Source organism: Ylistrum balloti, unplaced genomic scaffold (genome assembly GCF_031769215.1).
Source record: "Ylistrum balloti isolate Yb309-2 unplaced genomic scaffold, AGI_CSIRO_Ybal_v1 Utg370758, whole genome shotgun sequence".
Classification (NCBI taxonomy): Eukaryota; Metazoa; Mollusca; class Bivalvia; order Pectinida; family Pectinidae; genus Ylistrum; species Ylistrum balloti.
This window is the reverse complement of record NW_026782445.1, coordinates 294693-315473: the sequence shown is the minus strand read 5'-3', so window position 1 is coordinate 315473 and position 20781 is coordinate 294693. Positions and strand designations below refer to the sequence as shown.

Here is a 20781-nt window from a genome sequence, read left to right as displayed (position 1 = left end):
GTTTTAACACATTTGACATCTGTGACCTTGAATATGGGTCAAGGTGATTTGTTTTTGCAAACTTTCTTGGGCTTGATAAAAGGAACATACTGGCCAAATATAATGATTCCAGGCTTTTCAGTATTTGAAGAGAAGTCGTTTAAAGGTTTAAACACATTTGACCCCTGTGACCTTGAAGATTGGTCAAGGTCATTTCTTTTAGCAAACTTTGTAGGATACCACAAGAGGAACAGAGTAGCCTTATATAATGATTCTAGGCCTTCCAGTATTTGGGTAGAAGTCGTTTAAAGGTTTTAACACATTTGACCTCTGTGACCTTGAATATGGGTCAAGGTGATTTCTTTTTGCAAACTTTGTTAAGCTTCATCAAAGGGACCTGCCAGCCAAATATAATGATTTTAGGCCTTCTGGTATTTTGGAAGAAGTCATTTAAAGGTTTTAACACATTTGACCTCTGTGACCTTGAATATGGGTCGAGGTCATTTCTTTTAACAAACTTTGTTGGGCTCTATCAAAGGAACCTTCCAGCCAAATATAACTCTATGCCTTTCGGCATTTCAGAAGAAGTTATTTAAATGAAAAGTTGATGGATGTAGGACGGACAACAACGGATTGATGGACGACAGACACCGCGCTACGGGCCAGGTGAGCTAAAAATGACGCAACACATAATAATGTTCAATTATATTTTTAATCAAAAGATGATTGATAAAAAGAGTAAAGACACTGAACATCATATGTTTACCGAATCAAGGTGACACAGAAGCTATTTACAGCCGGGCAAATGTTTGGCATTCTAAATTCACTGAAATGTCATATAGGTTGTATAAGTTGTTAAATTCATGAAATACTTCAGACAAAAAATACACAAGGATTGTCATAATTCATAAGTTAAATGTCTACAAAGAAGGTGTAATGAAACAGTATCACTGGTAAAATGACATATATACATAACTGGCCAAATAATTCAATGTATACTGGTGAACATTTTCTCTTGGTCCTAATGCTTTCAGAGAAATGCAAAATTGCACAGGCACACAAATTAACATTTTGGTAGGTCTCAAATTTTTGTGAAAAAACCTATTTTGTGATCATTTTTTTATGTGTATGAAAAATACAAACAAATTCAACTTACAAAAAAACCCATGTCATCTGTCCAAATGAAATTTTGGATACAAGGATATAGGAACTAATCAAAATAAAATCTCCCTGAAAATTTGCAATTTTTAAGTAATGCCTACATTATCTGATGGTAGGATATGGTCTATTGCTATATCCTAGGTACCTTAACTATAATTTACAGGTGCCACATATACAGGTGACACTGTGTGACATATACAGGTGACACTGTGTAACACATACAGGTGACACAGTGTAACACATACAGGTGTCGCTGTGTAACACATACAGGTGACAATGTGTGACACATACAGGTGACACAGTGTAACAAATACATGTGACACTGCAACACATACAGATGTCGCTGTGTAACACATACAGGTGACACTGTGTGACACATACAGGTGTCACTGTGTAATACATACAGGTGACACAGTGTAACACATACAGGTGTCGCTGTGTGACACATACAGGTGACACTGTGTGACACATACAGGTGTCACTGTGTAACAGATACAGGTGACATTGTGTGACACATACAGGTGTCAGTGTGTAACATACAGGTGACAATGTGTAACACATACAGGTGACACTGTGTGACACATACAGGTGTCAGTGTGTAACATACAGGTGACAATGTGTAACACATACAGGTGACATTGTGTCACACATACAGGTGATACTGTGTGACACATACTGGTGACACTGTGTAACATACTTTTTAATGATGCTGTGATATATGTAACTTTATGCCTCATTACTTATTAATACAAAAGAGACAATACAATAGATAAGGAAATATCTAAATGTGTTGGTCTTCTGGAAGTCCTCAAATATATGTAAGATTGAAAATTTTGAAATATGAAAAACATTGTAGGATTAAAGGATAGTTAAAAGAGTAAAGAGTTTAACAAATGAAAAATAGTAATCTAGATCATGATATGAATACTAGCAAGAGGCCCAAGGGGCCTTAACGGTCACCTGAGGAATATATGTCAATAATCTGGGGATTTCAAAATGTTGCAAAAATGTAACAACACTTGTGCAGGACCATGTGTAAAACATCTGTACCAAATTTGAACATGACCCACCCAATGGCTCTTGAGAGGAAGTCCATAATGTCTTAGCCAAACAGAGGCCAGGGTGGCCATCTTGGATTTTGAATCGCCCCAAAAAGTTAAAACACTTGCCAGGACCTTGTGTAGAACATTCGTATCAAGTTTCCCCTTTTCCCCCCTCCTTGGGCCCCTATTGGGGCCACACCCTTTTTCTTTGCAAACTTAAAGCGGCTTCCCATGGGGATGCTTTGTGCCATGTTTGGTCAATATCCATCCAATGGTTCTTGAGAAGAAGTCATTTAAAGAAAGTTTTTACATATGGCCCCTTTCACACCCCTTATGGGCCCCAAAGGGGACATAATCACTTTTTTCAACATATTTTCATATGTCCTTCACTAAGGGATGCTTTCTACCAAATTTGGTTGAAATCGGTCAAAGTTGAATTTTTGACCCATTTTAGCACCCCATAGTGGAGCCGTTTTTGACTCAATTTTTTTTTCATTCGCAAACTTTGTAGACCATGCCATAAGGACCTTAAATATCAAATATGAACTTAATCTGACTGTTGGTTCATGAGAAGAAGATTTTTAAAGATTTACCTAATTTTACACCCTTTTTCTCCCTCCTGAGGCCTCTATTGGGACCATGCCCTTTTTCTTCACAACTTGAAGCGGCTTCCCATGGGGATGCTTTGTTCCAAGTTTGATCAAAATCTATTCAGTGGTTCTTGAGAAGAAGTCGAATATGTGAAAAGTTAACGACACACGACGACAGACAAATCGCTCAGGCGACCTAACAATTCAAATCAGTAAGGAACTAGAACTGTTGCCAGGATGGCCAACTAATACCCCTTCCTCTGTTCCCCAATCTACAACAGTTTAGGAGGAGTTGTCCAAACAAGATTCCTCCAAGAAGCATTCTTTTGTTCACTATGACAACCAAATGGTAACCGTTTTTTCCCTAAAAATGGTACCTTTGTAGTTGTGATTGCCCTAAACCTTTTTATACCAATTTTCAACTTAATCAGATATCATCTTAATTTTGAACAATCAGAAGCATCCAGTGTTTCCATGGTAATGGTTAAGGAACTACATTATGTAAAATTAAAGGCTATAATAACCTGTAGCCTTTGATCAAGTTTTGATAAAATCAATGAAATGCCTATGGTACTTTATATGAAAACCAGTGAATTTGTTACCATGGTAACCTGAATTTCTGCTTGAAAAATCCTGCATGCACACCTACACATGGTTCCTAACATTCCTGTGTAGTTAGTTCCATTGAAATCTCTCTACAACATTATGAGAAGTCTGGAAAAGATCTGTCTAATCATGGATCTTGTGTGGTTACCATAGCAACCAAATGACATTGTTTGTTTATGAAAATGGTACCACTGTAATTGCCTTCCCGCAACATTCCTACTTAGTTTCATGGAAATAGCCTGCATAACTTTAGGAGGAGTTGTGTAGACAAAATTTTTTTCTGCAGACAGGCAGACACACAGAAGATAGACTGACAGACAATCTGATTTTTGTTTTGCATTTTCAGATAATATTTCAATCAAGATATCCATGGTAAAAATACTAGAAATTAAAAACCAAGGTAGAGAACTGCGTATGTGTGCATGTTTTTACATTGATATTCTTCTGTTTGAAACCAGTCTTACATAAAAGTGGATAACTTGACAAAAATTAAGTTTTAATTAAGGCATAAATTGCATACCATGTATTCAACAACTTATTTGCATACAATTAAGGTGCATAAAGGCTGAAATATAACCACTTCTTTTTCAGCACGTCCGGTCAGTGTTTAAAATGCAGAGGAAAATAATACCTTGCCTTCTGTTGTAATTTTGAATCATTTCCTGAAATCTCATGCCAGTTCACAAGTAACTTAACACTATGTTATCAGTATCTGTAAACAGACACTCAAACTTCTGTATCTGTAAACAGACACTCAAACTTCAGTATCTGTAAACAGACACTCAAACTTCTGTATCTGTAAACAGACAGTATCTGTAAACAGACACTCAAACTTCAGTATCTGTAAACAGACACTCAAACTTCAGTATCTGTAAACAGACACTCAAACTTCTGTATCTGTAAACAGACACTAAAACTTCTGTATCTGTAAACAGACACTCCAACTTCTGTATCTGTAAACAGACACTCAAACTTCTGTATCTGTAAACAGACACTCAAGCTTTTGTATCTGTAAACAGACACTCAAACTTCTGTATCTGTAAACAGACACTCAAACTTCAGTATCTGTAAACAGACACTCCAACTTCTGTATCTGTAAACAGACACTCAGACACTCAAACTTCTGTATCTGTAAACAGACACTCAAACTTCTGTATCTGTAAACAGACACTCCAACTTCTGTATCTGTAAACAGACACTCAGACACTCAAACTTCTGTATCTGTTAACAGACACTCCCAACTTCTGTATCTGTAAACAGACACTCAAACTTCAGTATCTGTAAACAGACACTCAAACTTCTGTATCTGTAAACAGACACTCAAACTTCAGTATCTGTAAACAGACACTCAAACTTCTGTATCTGTAAACAGACACTCAAACTTCAGTATCTGTAAACAGACACTCAAACTTCTGTATCTGTAAACAGACACTCAGACACTCAAACTTCTGTATCTGTAAACAGACACTCAAACTTCTGTATCTGTAAACAGACACTCAAACTTCTGTATCTGTAAACAGACACTCCAACTTCTGTATCTGTAAACAGACACTCACTCAAACTTCAGTATCTGTAAACAGACACTCCAACTTCTGTATCTGTAAACAGACACTCAAACTTCTGTATCTGTAAACAGACACTCCAACTTCTGTATCTGTAAACAGACACTCAAACTTCTGTATCTGTTAACAGACACTCAAACTTCTGTATCTGTAAACAGACACTCCAACTTCTGTGTCTGTAAACAGACACTCAAACTTCAGTATCTGTAAACAGACACTCCAACTTCTGTATCTGTAAACAGACACTCCAACTTCTGTATCTGTAAACAGACACTCCAACTTCTGTATCTGTAAACAGACACTCAGACACTCAAACTTCAGTAACTGTAAACAGACACTCAAACTTCTGTATATCTCCTTCTCCTACTTGTTTGTATGAAACAGATATACAAACATGTATAAAAGGATTTGAGATTTGAGAAACTAGATATTTTAGTGATAAAATCAGTGTGAATTATATGTGAATGTGTGTATTTTACATGACACATGTCTATATATTCTTAAAGAATGCAAATTATACAAGGTATTTCACATCGAAAATACACACATGGAACGATGTTACATCTCAAGTTTGCTTACAGTAAAAGAACTAGAAAATGTTTTTTAAGATATGGCTGCCCTCGTTTCTATGCAAATAAGAATGTGATCAGGTGTAAACTTGATGTTATGATACAACATGTATGAGGTAAATGTGAACCAAATCTGTTGTGAGGTTCTCAAGATATAATGTTGATGAAAAAGGAACATCATCGTTCACATTCTAAATTTGTTTAACAATTACAGACAGGATTTTGAACAATATTACTGCTTCTTTATTAATATACTGCCTTTTAAGTGAAATGTCCTGACAACGTTTTTTGACTACAGTGCTGCATGCTATAAACCTACTGTATATCTAAAGCGGAAAATTAATGTCAGTTTTTGAACACTGTGTACAAAAGGTTCACAAGTTGATTTCTTCTACACTACTCTGATATCAAGGCTGGAAAATAATTTCAACCAAAAGAATGAAAACAAAGATTGAAATTCATTTTTTTTTATAGCTGATGGAATCAAACTGAGCCCAAGAAATTTACAAAGCATTCTCATTTGCCAAGGAAAAACTTCCACTGATCAATGCTGATCATTTAAGGCGCACAACAGTTCCTGACAACATTTAAACACATTTTGATGATACACATACTAAGTATACAATATATAAATACAAAAAAAAATAGTTTGGAAACACATGGTAATTATTCCCGCCAACTTCTTTCTTTTATAATTCCAATGATATTTGTCTCTATCTATTTCTGACAAAATTTACCTTCACACTTCTGAACACAATAGCAATGATATTTAAAATCACGGGGAATCTGATAATGACACTATTGTTTTGAAAAATATATAATTTCAATGGATTATGAGTTATAAAAGTCTTCAGAATTTGAAATTGAAGGTGATGCTTTGTAAAACACTTGCTAAGTGTAGAGTACTGATGGGGATTGAGGATAGTGGTGATGGCAGGAAGTGTGGTCCTGCATCTCCATACAGGGAATTTTTTAACACTACAGCTGATGGAAATCATACTGCTTGAATTGGTTTACAATGCAACTTTTCATGAATAAACACAAGAATAATTATATATGCCTAATAAAAATATTTATCAACACTTTATAGACCATTGTAGAAAAATCATAGTCAAAAGGAGATATGTTGATTTAGACTACACCACCTTGTGTGACAATCTAGACTACAAGATCTGGTGTGATGATCTAGACTACACGACCTGGTGTGTTGATCTAGACTACAAGATCTGGTGTGATGATGTAGACTACACGACCTGGTGTGATGATGTAGACTACACCTGGTGTGTTGATCTAGATTACAAGATCTGGTGTGATGATGTAGACTACACCTGGTGTGTTGATCTAGACTACACGACCTGGTGTGATGATCTAGACTACACGACCTGGTGTGACAATCTAGACTCAAGATCTGGTGTGATGATGTAGACTACACCTGGTGTGTTGATCTAGACTACACGACCTGGTGTGTTGATCTAGACTACACGACCTGGTGTGACCACCTAGACTACACGACCTGGTGTGACAATCTAGACTCAAAATCTGGTGTGATGATGAAGACTACACCTGGTGTGTTGATCTAGATTACAAGATCTGGTGTGATGATGTAGACTACACCTGGTGTGTTGATCTAGATTACAAGATCTGGTGTGATGATGTAGACTACACGACCTGGTGTGACAATCTAGACTCAAGATCTGGTGTGATGATCTAGACTACACGACCTGGTGTGATGACCTAGACTACACGACCTGGTGGTTTGATCTAGACTACACGACCTGGTGTGACCACCTAGACAACACGACCTGGTGTGACCACCTAGACTACACGACCTGGTGTGATGATGTAGACTACACCTGGTGTGTTGATCTAGATTACACTACCTGTTGTGTCAACCCAGACTACACAACCAGGTGAGATAATCAAGACTACACAACCTGGTATGCAAACCTAGACCATATGACCTGGTGTGATGATATCAACTACATGACCTGGTGTGTTGATCTAGACTACACGACCTGGTGTGAAGATCTAGACTACACGACCTGGTGTGACGATCTAGACTACACGACCTGGTGTGACCACCTAGACTACACGACCTGGTGTGACCACCTAGACTACACGACCTGGTGTGATGATCTAGACTACACGACCTGGTGTGACCACCTAGACTACACGACCTGGTGTGACCACCTAGACTACACGACCTGGTGTTTTGATCTAGACTACACGACCTGGTGTGACCACCTAGACTACACGACCTGGTGTGACCACCTAGACTACACGACCTGGTGTGATGATCTAGACTACACGACTGGGTGTGAAGATCTAGACTACACGACCTGGTGTGACCACCTAGACTACACGACCTGGTGTGACAATCTAGACTACACGACCTGGTGTGATGATCTAGACTACAGGACAGAAGGTAACATCTGGACTACATGATCAGACACTGCGTACCAATTCACTGCTATTTACACCTGCTGACCAGAAAACTTTTTATATATTATACACTTAGCAAGGCATTATATACATTATATACAACTCTATTATATAACACTTCCAATATTTACAAAGTAGACCAGCTAAAATGATTATTTACAATGTATATTATTTACATATTTACACATGAATGATAATCATATGTACAACACATCTATTTCTTTCTATTTACAATATCTAGGTACAGGTACCTAAAGTGTAATTTGCTTTCAATATCCTCTTTGTATCACATTTATGAACAAAATCAATGGAAGTGTCTCTTAGATTTCAATTTCATTGACAATGTAATATCATGTATATAGTTTATGATCCTGTTGTGTAGTTTCTTGTAAAACTCAAATATTTTCAAGGCTGTTAAATGATAAAGTTTAAGTGACAGGTGAAATATTAAGCTCTGTTGATAACCAGGGGCTCCTTGTCCAAACCTGGAATTATGTAAATGTTTGAATGATTAGTATAGTGTTGTAAAAACTGCAGCAATGAGGCAAACTTATTCAATAAAAGGTTCTCTAGCTTTATTTCTCCCCTTTACTTTATAAGAGATTACACACAATCAACATGGGTTAATCTACCGAATTTCAAGAAAATTTTGTCAGGGGATTTGATAACACCTAAGGGATAGACTTCAGTTTCAAATTATACACACTGACATTGTGTTTACGGTCATAGTGTAAATAATATTTAAACTGCCTTTATTCTCAAATAATCCCCCTCCTCTTGTGTGAAAGTTTAGTACTACGTTTGAAGTGGGGGGGGGGCTTATTTGTGAACTACTTTTAGCTTACGGTCGTAAAACGATGAGACTTCTTTGTAGGGTAATTTGTCTTAAAAGTCAGGGGTGTGCTTTGTGTATCCAGAAAACAGATTTTATTTTAAACTCTGAACACAAATAGGTATGGTTGAGCTTAATATTAGGCCAAGAAGGGCCATGATAACTCAGTAAAGTGTTGTCCTCAGGAAGCTGAGAAATGGATCAGTCTGTGCTGTTGTGTGCTCAGATACTTTATCCTAATAGATCTGGATGGTATGTAACAGGCCTCCTGTATGTTGTTCAGTGAGGTTGTCACCAGCTATTACAAGGAGACCCTACCTCAAAAATACCCTGGCTGCTGATGGGGTGATAGACCCAACTAACACAGCTTGTGAACAGAAAAAAATTAAATAGCTAAAGATGTAAAACTGAACTGCAAACCAGTGTCTCCTTCAAACTAGCTATCTCTAGACTGCTTTAAATTTTTTTTCCTTTAATCTAACCACACTGATTATACATCCTGTAGTGATTTGTGCTCATTTTGTGGAAGATAAATAGGTGATATGTTCTGACAGACTGATACTTATAGCCATTTCTTTGATACACTATAACAAACTAGAACCGCTTAAAAACAGATGTACCCAAATACATATGATGAAAAACCTTAATTATCAACATTTGTGATATACTGTACACTTTATCACATGAGCTGTTTAGAATCACTCGATGATGTGTATACTTTTTATACCTTACAAAGGGTATACTAACAGACAAGATACTAGTAAACTTACAGGCAAGCACATGTGGTTACACATCAGAGTTAAATAACCTCAAACATAGGGTTCACACATGTACAGGCAGTACTGGGAAAATTTTATAACAGCATTATAACCTTGAATATTTACAGCATATTTTCAAATTTTTACAATTTCTTAAAGACATTTTTTTAAAACTGAACATTAATATTGTTGTGAAGAAGATAGAGATGAAAACGATGTTGATGTAAAAGATGATTATTGAAGAAAAGCAATACCAGCATGAAATGTGAGGGATAACAACAACAAGGACAGGCAGACGACAACAAGGACAGGCAGACGACAACAAGGACAGGCAGACAGCAACAAGGACAGGCAGACGACAACAAGGACAGGCAGACGACAACAAGGACAGGCAGACAGCAACAAGGACAGACAGCAACAAGGACAGGCAGACGACAACAAGGACAGGCAGACAGCAACAAGGACAGGCAGACGACAACAAGGACAGGCAGACAGCAACAAGGACAGGCAGACGACAACAAGGACAGGCAGACAGCAACAAGGACAGGCAGACGACAACAAGGACAGGCAGACGACAACAAGGACAGGCAGACAGCAACAAGGACAGGCAGACGACAACAAGGACAGGCAGACAGCAACAAGGACAGGCAGACGACAACAAGGACAGGCAGACAGCAACAAGGACAGGCAGACGACAACAAGGACAGGCAGACAGCAACAAGGACAGGCAGACAACAACAAGGACAGGAAAAGCAGACAGCAACAAGGACAGGAAAAGCAGACAACAAGGACAGGCAGACTGCAACAAGGACAGGCAGACAACAACAAGGACAGGAAAAGCAGACAGCAACAAGGACAGGAAAAGCAGACAGCAACAAGGACAGGCAGACAGCAACAAGGACAAGCAGACAGCAACAAGGACAGGAAAAGCAGACAACAACAAGGACAGGAAAAGCAGACAGCAACAAGGACAGGAAAAGCAGACAGCAACAAGTACTGCTTAACAAAGAGACCAGACACATGAAACACAGATGTGATGGCAAACAAGAATGATATAAACAGAGGACAGAAAGATGATAATACTGAGGTGAATATTTGGTAGAATATAAATCGATGTCAAAAGTCGATTAATGGACAATATTTCTAACATGAAAGTCAATACACATACTTCTAAGCATTGATGTGAATTTGATAAATGAGCAACATACTTCTTTTTACATTATTCATGTGAAAAATTAGCAGATGACCATATTAATGTCGATGTTTACAGATGGATGACAACAATATCAAAGTGAAATATCAACATAACAATAGATGTTGCTTAAGCTTTAGGAAACATACCTTTACCACAAAAGGTTCCTCTTTGAGAAAAGATTTTCACAATATAAAGTAGTTTATTTATAGTAAATCAATGCATAAATGACATACATGTTAATTAGAGTACTTTTATAATTACATAATGGTAAATCATGAATTTCAAGGGAGATAAGCCACTCACATTAAAAATATTAGGTAGAATTTAAATGGCAGAATATATCCTGTTGTTCATATAACAATGACACATAAAACTCACAATCAATACAAATCTTGTTCCATAGGAGTGAATCAGCTTGATGTTTATGTGAAGTAGAAATTTACAGCATTTTGATGGAGTAAGCATCCTATCTTTGTAGCAAAAACAATGGGAAGAAAAATGAGTCAATGGTGATGGCATCGAGATACTTATTGCACATTAGTTATATACATTTCCTCCACCATGTGTACAGCAAGTTAAGTCTACCTGAGAAATCATTGTAACGCTAACAACAGGCATGTACATACTACTGACAAAGGTATAATAGGAACTTGAAAGTGAGATGTAATTTTGAATTAAGAAGTCAGATGTAATATTGTTTAACAGCTCCCAAGATTCAATATTTACAAACACATACCCAAATTTGGAGCTGTTACCTTTGAGTTTATGCCATTAGTAAGCCTAAATTGGCAAATACAAGTGTCAACACTATTAGTTCCCTTAATGTGGTGATACAGATGTTGAAAGATCTTTTCTGGTTATAAGAATAGGAAGGTTTCACCTGCATTTTTCATCAAACCCTGTTAAAACTAACCATATGCAGTATGATAAAAGGCATATACAGCAATGGACAGACTAATATTGTGCTCCAAATGAAGAAAAGTAAAAGTCCAGTATTGTACTTTGTTGGGCATACATAAATTAAGAAAAATTTATTTTTGATTGAATTTAAATGCAATATTAAACAAACGTTCATCCATGATTTCCCATTGTTACATATTGAAACAATTTGATGATATTTTAAAAAAAGAACAGTTTCTAACTGAAAGTTAGTTTTTGACAATCATTCTGACTGATGATCAATCTCAAAATTCTTTAAGAGAACTAAATTTTAATAAAAAAAGACTTAAGAAAATCTGACATTAGAAAATGATGGTAGGGTGGAGACAGAGCACTATTGTTTGTGATCAAATTTGTCCTACTCAACATTCTGTATAAACTACCCTTCACCAGATAAACCTTAAAATGTGTTGTAAATATTACACTGAACAGGTGAATGGTGTGAATATGTACACATGGTGTGAGAAACTCACCAATATATCATCAACATAACAATCAGCACCACAAAAAATAACAAGATAAATTTACACAATATTGTCTCAAATTCATGGAGACATAACAAAGTTGTCCCCTCCCACACTATCTGTGTGTCTCATCATATAACTTCTCCCTCTTCAGTCTCCTTGTAAATCTAACAAAGGTTTGTTATCACAGACAAAATTTAACATCTGACCACTCCGACAAGATGTTGAACAATCCTTAACCTCCTGCTGATGCAGAGCACTGTCTGCTGTCTTTCCTTAACAGTTGATTGTTTGTATTCTGAAAAGAACGCCCGCATGATTATGCAAGAGGTCCAGTAGTAGTTTTTAAAAGTTTTTCAATTGCACAGGGGTCATAAGGTTGTATGCTGCTGTCTAATTGGTTGAAAACCTCGACTACTGCCAGGACTTCCTGACAACGACAAGTTATGATCTGATAGATCTGCGGTTTCTGCAACATCAGATGTTTCAGAATCCGTTGTCTGCATTTCATGAGAGTCATGGAGTGGCATGAACCCATACATGTGTGGTGGTAGTCTGTTCTGTGTAGGTACTTCACCCATGCCCTCACAACGTGGCACAGTCTGGTCAGGACTACCTTCCTCTAAGCTGCTTGATGAAACACTGCTACAAAATGGAAATGATTCTGTTAAAACCCATAATATCAGAACTAAAGGATATCTATCATATTTACCTGAACAGGAAGTAGAGAATGTGAAAATGATGTGAATGAAGAGTGTACAATAACCAAACAGAGAGGTTATAGATCCTCCTCCAACATCAAAAACATATAATTTCCAGTCAGGGATCCAGGAATTAACAAGAGCACTTTGATCATGCTACACACCTGTGAGCCAGAGGGTGGTGGAGAATTCTATCTGGTGTACTAGGTCCAGAGTGAAATCTCTTTGGTGGACTAAGGTAGTTTTCCGGGTCTGTATCCACTGTCAACAGAAATAGTTCATTTACATCAAAATGAAATAAGTCAGGGTGAATCATTGTGAATATCCCCGAAAAACAGACAATAAAAAGGAAAAATTGTATAATCAATTGTAAATTTTAGCAATGATGAATGGATTTTTTTTCTAATGTTCAAAGTGACCCAAACAAAAGACAATCATAAATTTATCACTGTCCAGGCAAACAAAGTTATGTAAATCAGTCTGATACTAGCAAGACCTTAAGTACACTCTGCCGCAAAAGTCAAGAAAGACTGTTAGAAAAAAAAAAAAACAAAACAAAACAACAACATACTAACAAATACTTTCAACAATCTGATTTTGATTTATAACAGTGACCTTGACCTTAGAACTTAGGACACATACTAACAAATACATTCAACAATCTGATTTTTATTTATAACAGTGACCTTGACCTTAGAACTTAGGACACATACTAACAAATACATTCAACAATCTGATTTTGATTTATAACAGTGACCTTGACCTTAGAACTTAAGACACATACTAACAAGAGATCAGCACCTTTGAGGATAGTTCTTGAAGATTTGTTTATTTTTTTTTTGTTTGTTACAGGTGTGTGTGAACAAGATTTTTTATTAAGCACCTATTAGCAAATATCATTTGAAAAAGATCCCAAAGTATTATTAGATAGCAGTCAGTTACAGATGGATAATGGACAATATGCTTGTGCTGTATTACTGTCGACATCCAAGATGGCTGCCTGTGGACCACCTTGATTTCAAATCAGTCCAAAAAAGGTACAATGCACAACTAGGGACCAAGGGAAACCAATATCTATATCAGAAGGATCCATCCAGTACTTCCTCAGATATAGCAGTAACAAGATTTTACTCTCAAAATCCAAGATTGCCTGTCAGCCATCTTGATTTCAGGCAGGAACCAAAGGGAACCTGCATATGAAATTTGACTTTCCAAGAAATAGCAGTAACAAACTTTTACATTCAAAATCCATGGCCACCTGTCTGCCATCTTGAATTAAATGTCCAAAAAAGGTACAATGCACAACTAGGGACCAAGGGGAAACTGCAAAATTTGAGAAAGATCATCCAGTAAAGAAATAGCAGTAACAAACTTTTACTTCCAAAATCCAAGATGGCTGCCTGTCAGCAATCTTGATTTCGAATCAGTCCAAAAAAAGGCACAATGCACAACTAGGGACCAAGGGGAACCTGCATATGAAATTTGAGAAAGATCCATCCAGTACTTTCCAAGAAATAGCGGTAACAAACTTTTATATCCAAAATCCAAGATGGCCACCTGTCGGCCATCTTGAGTGCGAATCAGTTCAAAAAAGGTACAATGCACAACTAGGGACCAAGGGGAACCTGCAAATGAAATTTGAGAAAGATCCATCCAGTACTTTTCCAGAAATAGCGGTAAAAGGAATTGTTTACGGACGGACGGACGGACCACGGACGCAGGGCGATTTGAATAATACATTCAACAATCTGTATTTGATTTATAACAGTGACCTTGACCTTAGAACTTAGGACACATACTAACAAATACATTCAACAATCTGATTTTGATTTATAACAGTGACCTTGACCAAGGCAGCACCTTTGGTAAGGAGGCATTGTGTGAAGTTTGATTTAGATTGGGCATCTGGATGCGGGCCCAAATAATAACTTATTTATCTGGCTGAATTATGATAACTAAAAATCACTAACATTTCCTCTTGCCAACAGGACTCGGGCGATTTACAACAATTGGACTCATGCTCCTGCAAATGGAAAAAACAAAATTTTCAGACAGACAGTTCATCAAAAAGATTGATATCAATCACATTAATCAAATTTTCTAACATGAAAAACTATTTCCCCCAAGTCCCGATTTATTCTAAAATATTTAGCATGTCTTACACATGTGGTTACTATTCAGATCGATGTTAAACACTGTGTAACAGGCTATAAATGACCATCGTAAGCAATTTATAGCGTCAGATTATACACATACATGTCAATTAATTGGCATTGATATGTAGTTTGGTTTATTTCACATCTGGGCATACCAGCTGACACAGCTCGAGGCCCCAACTCTGTTTTACAAGCTAAGTGACTACGGGATATCATTGCTTAACTTCACATTTTGATAAGATAATCATGTCAAGACTGTCCTAATAATTGTAAGAATCATAAAGATCTTAAACATTAATCCATAGTCATTAAGTCTCAATCCACACTCTGCATACCAATATGTCAACAATAATTATATTATCAACCACAATGGAAAATGCCATTTCTGATTGGTAGTTTCCTGTGCTGCCAGGACACTCTTAGACACTTATTCGTGATTTTGGGCTATGTCAACCCTGACAGTTCAAACTCTTTATTTTATCATGACAAGCGTTATTTCTAATAATTTAAAAAGGTTCAACACTATTTAATTAATTTTGCTCAAACTGACCAAAGGTTCACTGTATATCAAAGGTGTGGATCAACACTTTAGAAGTTGGCCAGTAATTCAGAAAATGTTCACGTCCATGGCAGATATTGGCAGTTGGTGCCAGTCTCATAGCTCTTGTATAGATGGACTTAAGCCATTATCAAATCCATGTCATTGACAAAAGGAATGTATCAAATTTTGTTCAAATCTGATAAGAATTAAAGTCGTTTGATGAAAATGAAGAAAATAACAATTTTAAATATTTTAAAGCCCTGTAACTCTTAACCAATATCAAGCTCATTTGAGATCCCACTAACATGCTTTATTTGTAATGTTAACTGTTAGTTGGTTAAAAATAGCATCACATGACAAGCATAAGATATACAATTTAAGGATAAAATTTCTGTTTATCTTTCTATAACTTTCTTTACTTAGTCTTCATTTACCTCATAAAAGTCTTACGAGTCGGACTAGGACTAGGGCTTGGTGTAAAAGATATATTCTTCACAGGAATCTGCATTGATGGGGAGAAGCATTGCTGAAATATTTAAAGACCAATTAAACTCAAAAAGTTTCATCAATTCTTGTCCTGAGCCATAACATTACTTCACAATACAATGGACTGTTACAAATATAAAAAAAACTTCCCTTAACAACTAAATTTGAAAAACTAAGAGAGAAAGGTTCAATCTCAGAACAAGATTCAAATGACGACAAATTAACTACTTTTAACTTTGACCATCCAACATTCACTCATGGATGATTTAGACGTAACTTTTTGCATCAATAGATCGTCTGAGTGTCTGCTGTTTGTTTTTTGTCCAATACAGACAACTCTAAGTGACCTGTCATATTTTCTGCCAATTTTCCAGGTTTAACAGACAATGTCATCAATACATTTAAGCCTTAAATGCACACAATGACTGTTTACAAAATGCTACAGAAGTGTTTGGGATGAAAAAAAGGAAACTAGCACCAGGAGATTACTGCTACAATCTGTAAAGCATACTTTCTCATTGAAATCTTCACAAACTACACTGAAAATGATATTAGTAAACAGGTCCATTACGCCAGTGCTAGACTAAATATAAATCAAGTCTCCTGCTACAGCAGTGGTTACACCAAATACTCATACCAATTCTTTGTTTTTATCTCTATTCAAAAGTTATGATAACTAATGTCGACTAAATACCTACTTTTATCACAATAAGTTTAAAAAGTAAAGTATGATTTACCTTTCCCACACGTGTAGGTGAAGGAGCGCCAGGCATCAGTACACTGGGAGAGGTGAAGATGTGAAGGGACTCGCTGAAGGACCGAGGTCGTTTTAACTGCTCCATCGGCTCCTGATCATCCTATCAAATACATTAACAAAGATTGTACAGAAACATTGTAATAACTGTTGTCACAACCTAAGAATAACTCAAACATATTCAGTAATACATATCTCTTTTGCAAACTTATACAGTGTTTTTTTCAGCTTCATAAAAAAAGTTTTGAATGAAAAGCAAGAATACGACTTCATAATATTAAGAAATCATTAAATACCATTAATTTGTACACAATGAACCTAAAGAAGGCTGGTAATTATATGTCTCCATGTCATCCAAGGGCAAGGCATAAATAATCAAATGGATTAGTCCTCATTGACCTAAGAAAGTTCTTATGCATTAGAAATTCATTTTCAAATCAGTTGAAACCTTTTAAACATACAATTTTAGGAATGATATGGATTACTTCATATTTGATATTATTTGCCCGTTTCTTCTCAACGTGTTTAAGGCATCCCCATCCCCAAAATTTTGTTGTGTGTATCATGTAAATTTTACTTACATGCATTTCATTTGTAATATATTGTAACTGTATAGCCCGAGAGGTTGGTTGCTTTACCTGATAACAATTCTGTGTTTTCATTGGTTTTTTATAGTCGTTTTACCACAGTGTCAATGTTTTCTACCTTAGCGTATTTGTGGTTCTAGTACAACCAAAACAATTGGTCAATTACCTACCATCTCATTCACTTCATACCTCAGTGCTACTGTGCTTCAGATTGGTCATTAGTCTCATGAAGTTGATCATGTAGTCACCAGTGTTGCACAGAAATCTTTTTGTTGTGTTATAGAACTTTAGTTCTACTGTTCATGTTTAATTCCACTACCCATTATAAGATATAAAAAACACAGGAAATAATAATCCTCCAGCCTATTCTGTGGTCTTGTATTTCACATTTTACATAATACCAATCTTACCAAAGTGAGTTCATCCCAAGATGTTGATAATTTGATGGCAGAGCTGACTTCCCTATAATAGATAGATTATAATTAATTTAAAATCAAAACTCAAAACAACTAATACTTAATAGTTCATAAATACATGTAAATGTATGTTTCAATACCTTTCATCAAAGTCAAAAATGTAATAATGGCCAATTCCGTAACTGAGGCATTACTTAGTAATGATACATCAAGTTTTTCTCCCTGATAATGCACATGAAGTAGAGAGGAAAAACATTTGAACAACTGATTGTGGTTTTGTTATTTAGAATACTGACATTGAAATCTGCATGTATTCACTTTACCCTGCTAAGGCAAGTCTTTATCCAGAATCCTCTTACAGTCAACTTCTCACCTAACACATACTTTCATTTTACCTCACTTTACAATACAGTACTTTTGAAAACAAAATGCAAGTACCTAAGCAACTTTACTAACTTTTCAAAACTAATGACAGATTTTCAAAACATGCGATAAATATGTTATTTCATTCATGTTGGCAATTTTTGGGAACTAAATGAAGGTACTTTAATGAAAATGCATCGTGAAGTACTTAGTCAAACAAGTATGACTATCAACAAACTAAGATGTGTATTGAAGTATTCATACACAAGAATGTGGATATCATATCAAGTCTTCTGATTCAGTATAAAATGTTCTGAATATGTGTATAGATAAACAGTTGTAAGAAACAGAATTACTTTTCATGTTGCCTCTCTTTTTCCCCAATGTGGCTCTCCTCCAGTTTGAGACGATTCACACGATCAGGGATCTTCACTGGAGCCTGAGACATAAATTTACATTGTTAGTCTGGAATAACATGATAGCAATTTTTGGAAGGTAGATTTGAAAAAATCACATATTTTCAATTCAAAAAGGTAATGTATATTTTCTTTAACACAATAGCAGAAAAGTATTTCAGTACTATTGCTATGACCTTGATCACTATACCTGTATACACTGTAACACAAACCAGTTTTCGGACAATTTTTATCTTGATGATTCTCAGTATATTGTTATAGTGTAGAGGTAGTAATCAAAATTCAGACAGATAATCATGATTGGTCAGTAGCTGGAAATACATGATCGATTATGAATTCTGTAAACAGCTGGTCAATGTCATGGATTGAAATTTTGCACAATCTTTCAATTTGAATATTTTTCAACTTGGATATATTTTTGTCCAATACCAATTAGCTTCACATAATATGAATATGTCTTTAACCTGTGACTGGCACTGCCATGGTCGGAATACACCTGCCACATATATTTTTGCTGTATTAAGCGGTGAAGGAAAACAACTGTATTATATTAAGCATGTGAATTAATATGATGGAACTACTTTCTGAATTCACTTAAAATTACATTTAACAATATAAATAACTTGCAATGAGTGATTTTGTAATTTGTAATGAACAAGTTTATTTACAAAAATTCATAAAATCACTGTTGTATCTGTTCATGTTTGGAACTATATTTCTGAACAGAGCAATTATTTTGGCGTATGTCATCAGGCAAAGTTCAGCATGGCGTCATCATCGGGTAAACAAAGATTGAACAACAAAACTGAGGTTTTGATGGTCTGATTTTCAATCAAAGTTGCAGGATATATAGAATACATGGCAAGTGTCTTAAAATCTATGCTGCATTTTTGCTTGGGACAGAAAGCCACTTTTGTATTTCTTCACACTTGCCGAAATACAGCTTATATTTCTAGACACGACGAGAACGACCCATTGATGTCAAACTCTGTTGTCCTTTGACTCGTCCTTTCTCATCTCATATTGTAATGTGATCTTACCGAGACAGCACTTGGGCTGTTAAGGCACATGGAGCTGTAGCTGAATCTCCTTATCCTCGTTACATCTTCAGACCTAAACGAGGGTGGACTGCAAAAGAAAATCACATGCTGGATGTTAATCAGATGACTTTATATAATCATCCATTTCTTTTTCATATGTAGAAATACAAATTCCATTCATTACATTCAGATTTTCAAATCAAGTTCATTTAAATGGCTTTATACTAAAAATGATGCAAACAGTTACATGCATCTTGTGTCAACTGTCACTACAATGAAACAGCTGGGAGGGTAGTCCAAAAGGTTCGGACTATCAATCTTTATCTTTGTGAAAGTCAGAATTTCACACAAATGCACAAAAAATTAGCGACCTGCATGGACTACTCCATGTATGTAACAGTGTTTGATCTTATCTGGTCACAAATGAACCAACAATTTCTTCACATACACAGATTAACATGTCCAGTATTGTTGTCATTCACATGCTGATCTGTTAATTACCCAGTATTATTTACATGATAATTAGTATACCTAAACTCCTGTTGAACATGGGGTTCCATTGACGATACCAGTACGTTGATCATCGGAGCACTGTTAGAACGTTTCAATGTCCCCGGTCCTCCCGATTGACCAGCAGCTGGGGGGTCAACTTCCATACTGCTCTCCCGCAAAAATGACATCGTGATCCAAACAATGGCAACTCCAAAACCACAATTAAACGGACAAAGGAGGGAAACGTGGATATAATCTGGCAATTTGTAAAAAGGTTACGGCAATGATACCTATTGTTTCACTCTGTGAGGTTGCAGGGTAGTGAAATCGAGAGCAGAAAACAAGGCTTTCACTGGTTCTTAACCTAAATCTGCGGGTGCAAGCCAACAGACGAAGTTTGGAGTCTGTTGGAAACCGTATTCATTTGGATATGTGATCTCTGACAGACGTGGTCGACACATTTTGCTGCAGAATGGAGCATTTTCCCTTCCATCATAAAGCGAGATCTTGCAGACTTTTTTTTCCCCTGAAGCAGACTGTCCATCCCGAAGGGAAAATGTATACTCATAGCTGATTGGACAAAATACCAGGGACCTTACTTTACGAAAGTCAACATGACTGTGATGTTTTGGATGTATTCATTGACGCACGGCGTGCTAATCACCAAGAAAGCACAAAAGTAATATCAT

General features: G+C 36.3%; 1 protein-coding gene across 1 annotated transcript; it reads right to left on the bottom strand.

The window, feature by feature from the left end:
- Nucleotides 1–12447: 12447 nt before the first annotated feature.
- Nucleotides 12448–20280, bottom strand: LOC132558125 (P2R1A-PPP2R2A-interacting phosphatase regulator 1-like). The gene is made up of 9 exons (XM_060222656.1): nt 20132–20280; nt 19601–19688; nt 18501–18583; nt 17776–17827; nt 16762–16881; nt 15973–16064; nt 14812–14864; nt 13006–13102; nt 12448–12785 (listed from the first exon to the last, which is right to left on the bottom strand). Exons 1-9 carry the CDS (start codon nt 20278–20280, stop codon nt 12512–12514), a joined length of 1008 nt encoding a protein of 335 aa, XP_060078639.1. The 3' UTR covers nt 12448–12511.
- Between the last annotated feature and the right edge of the window lie 501 nt (nt 20281–20781).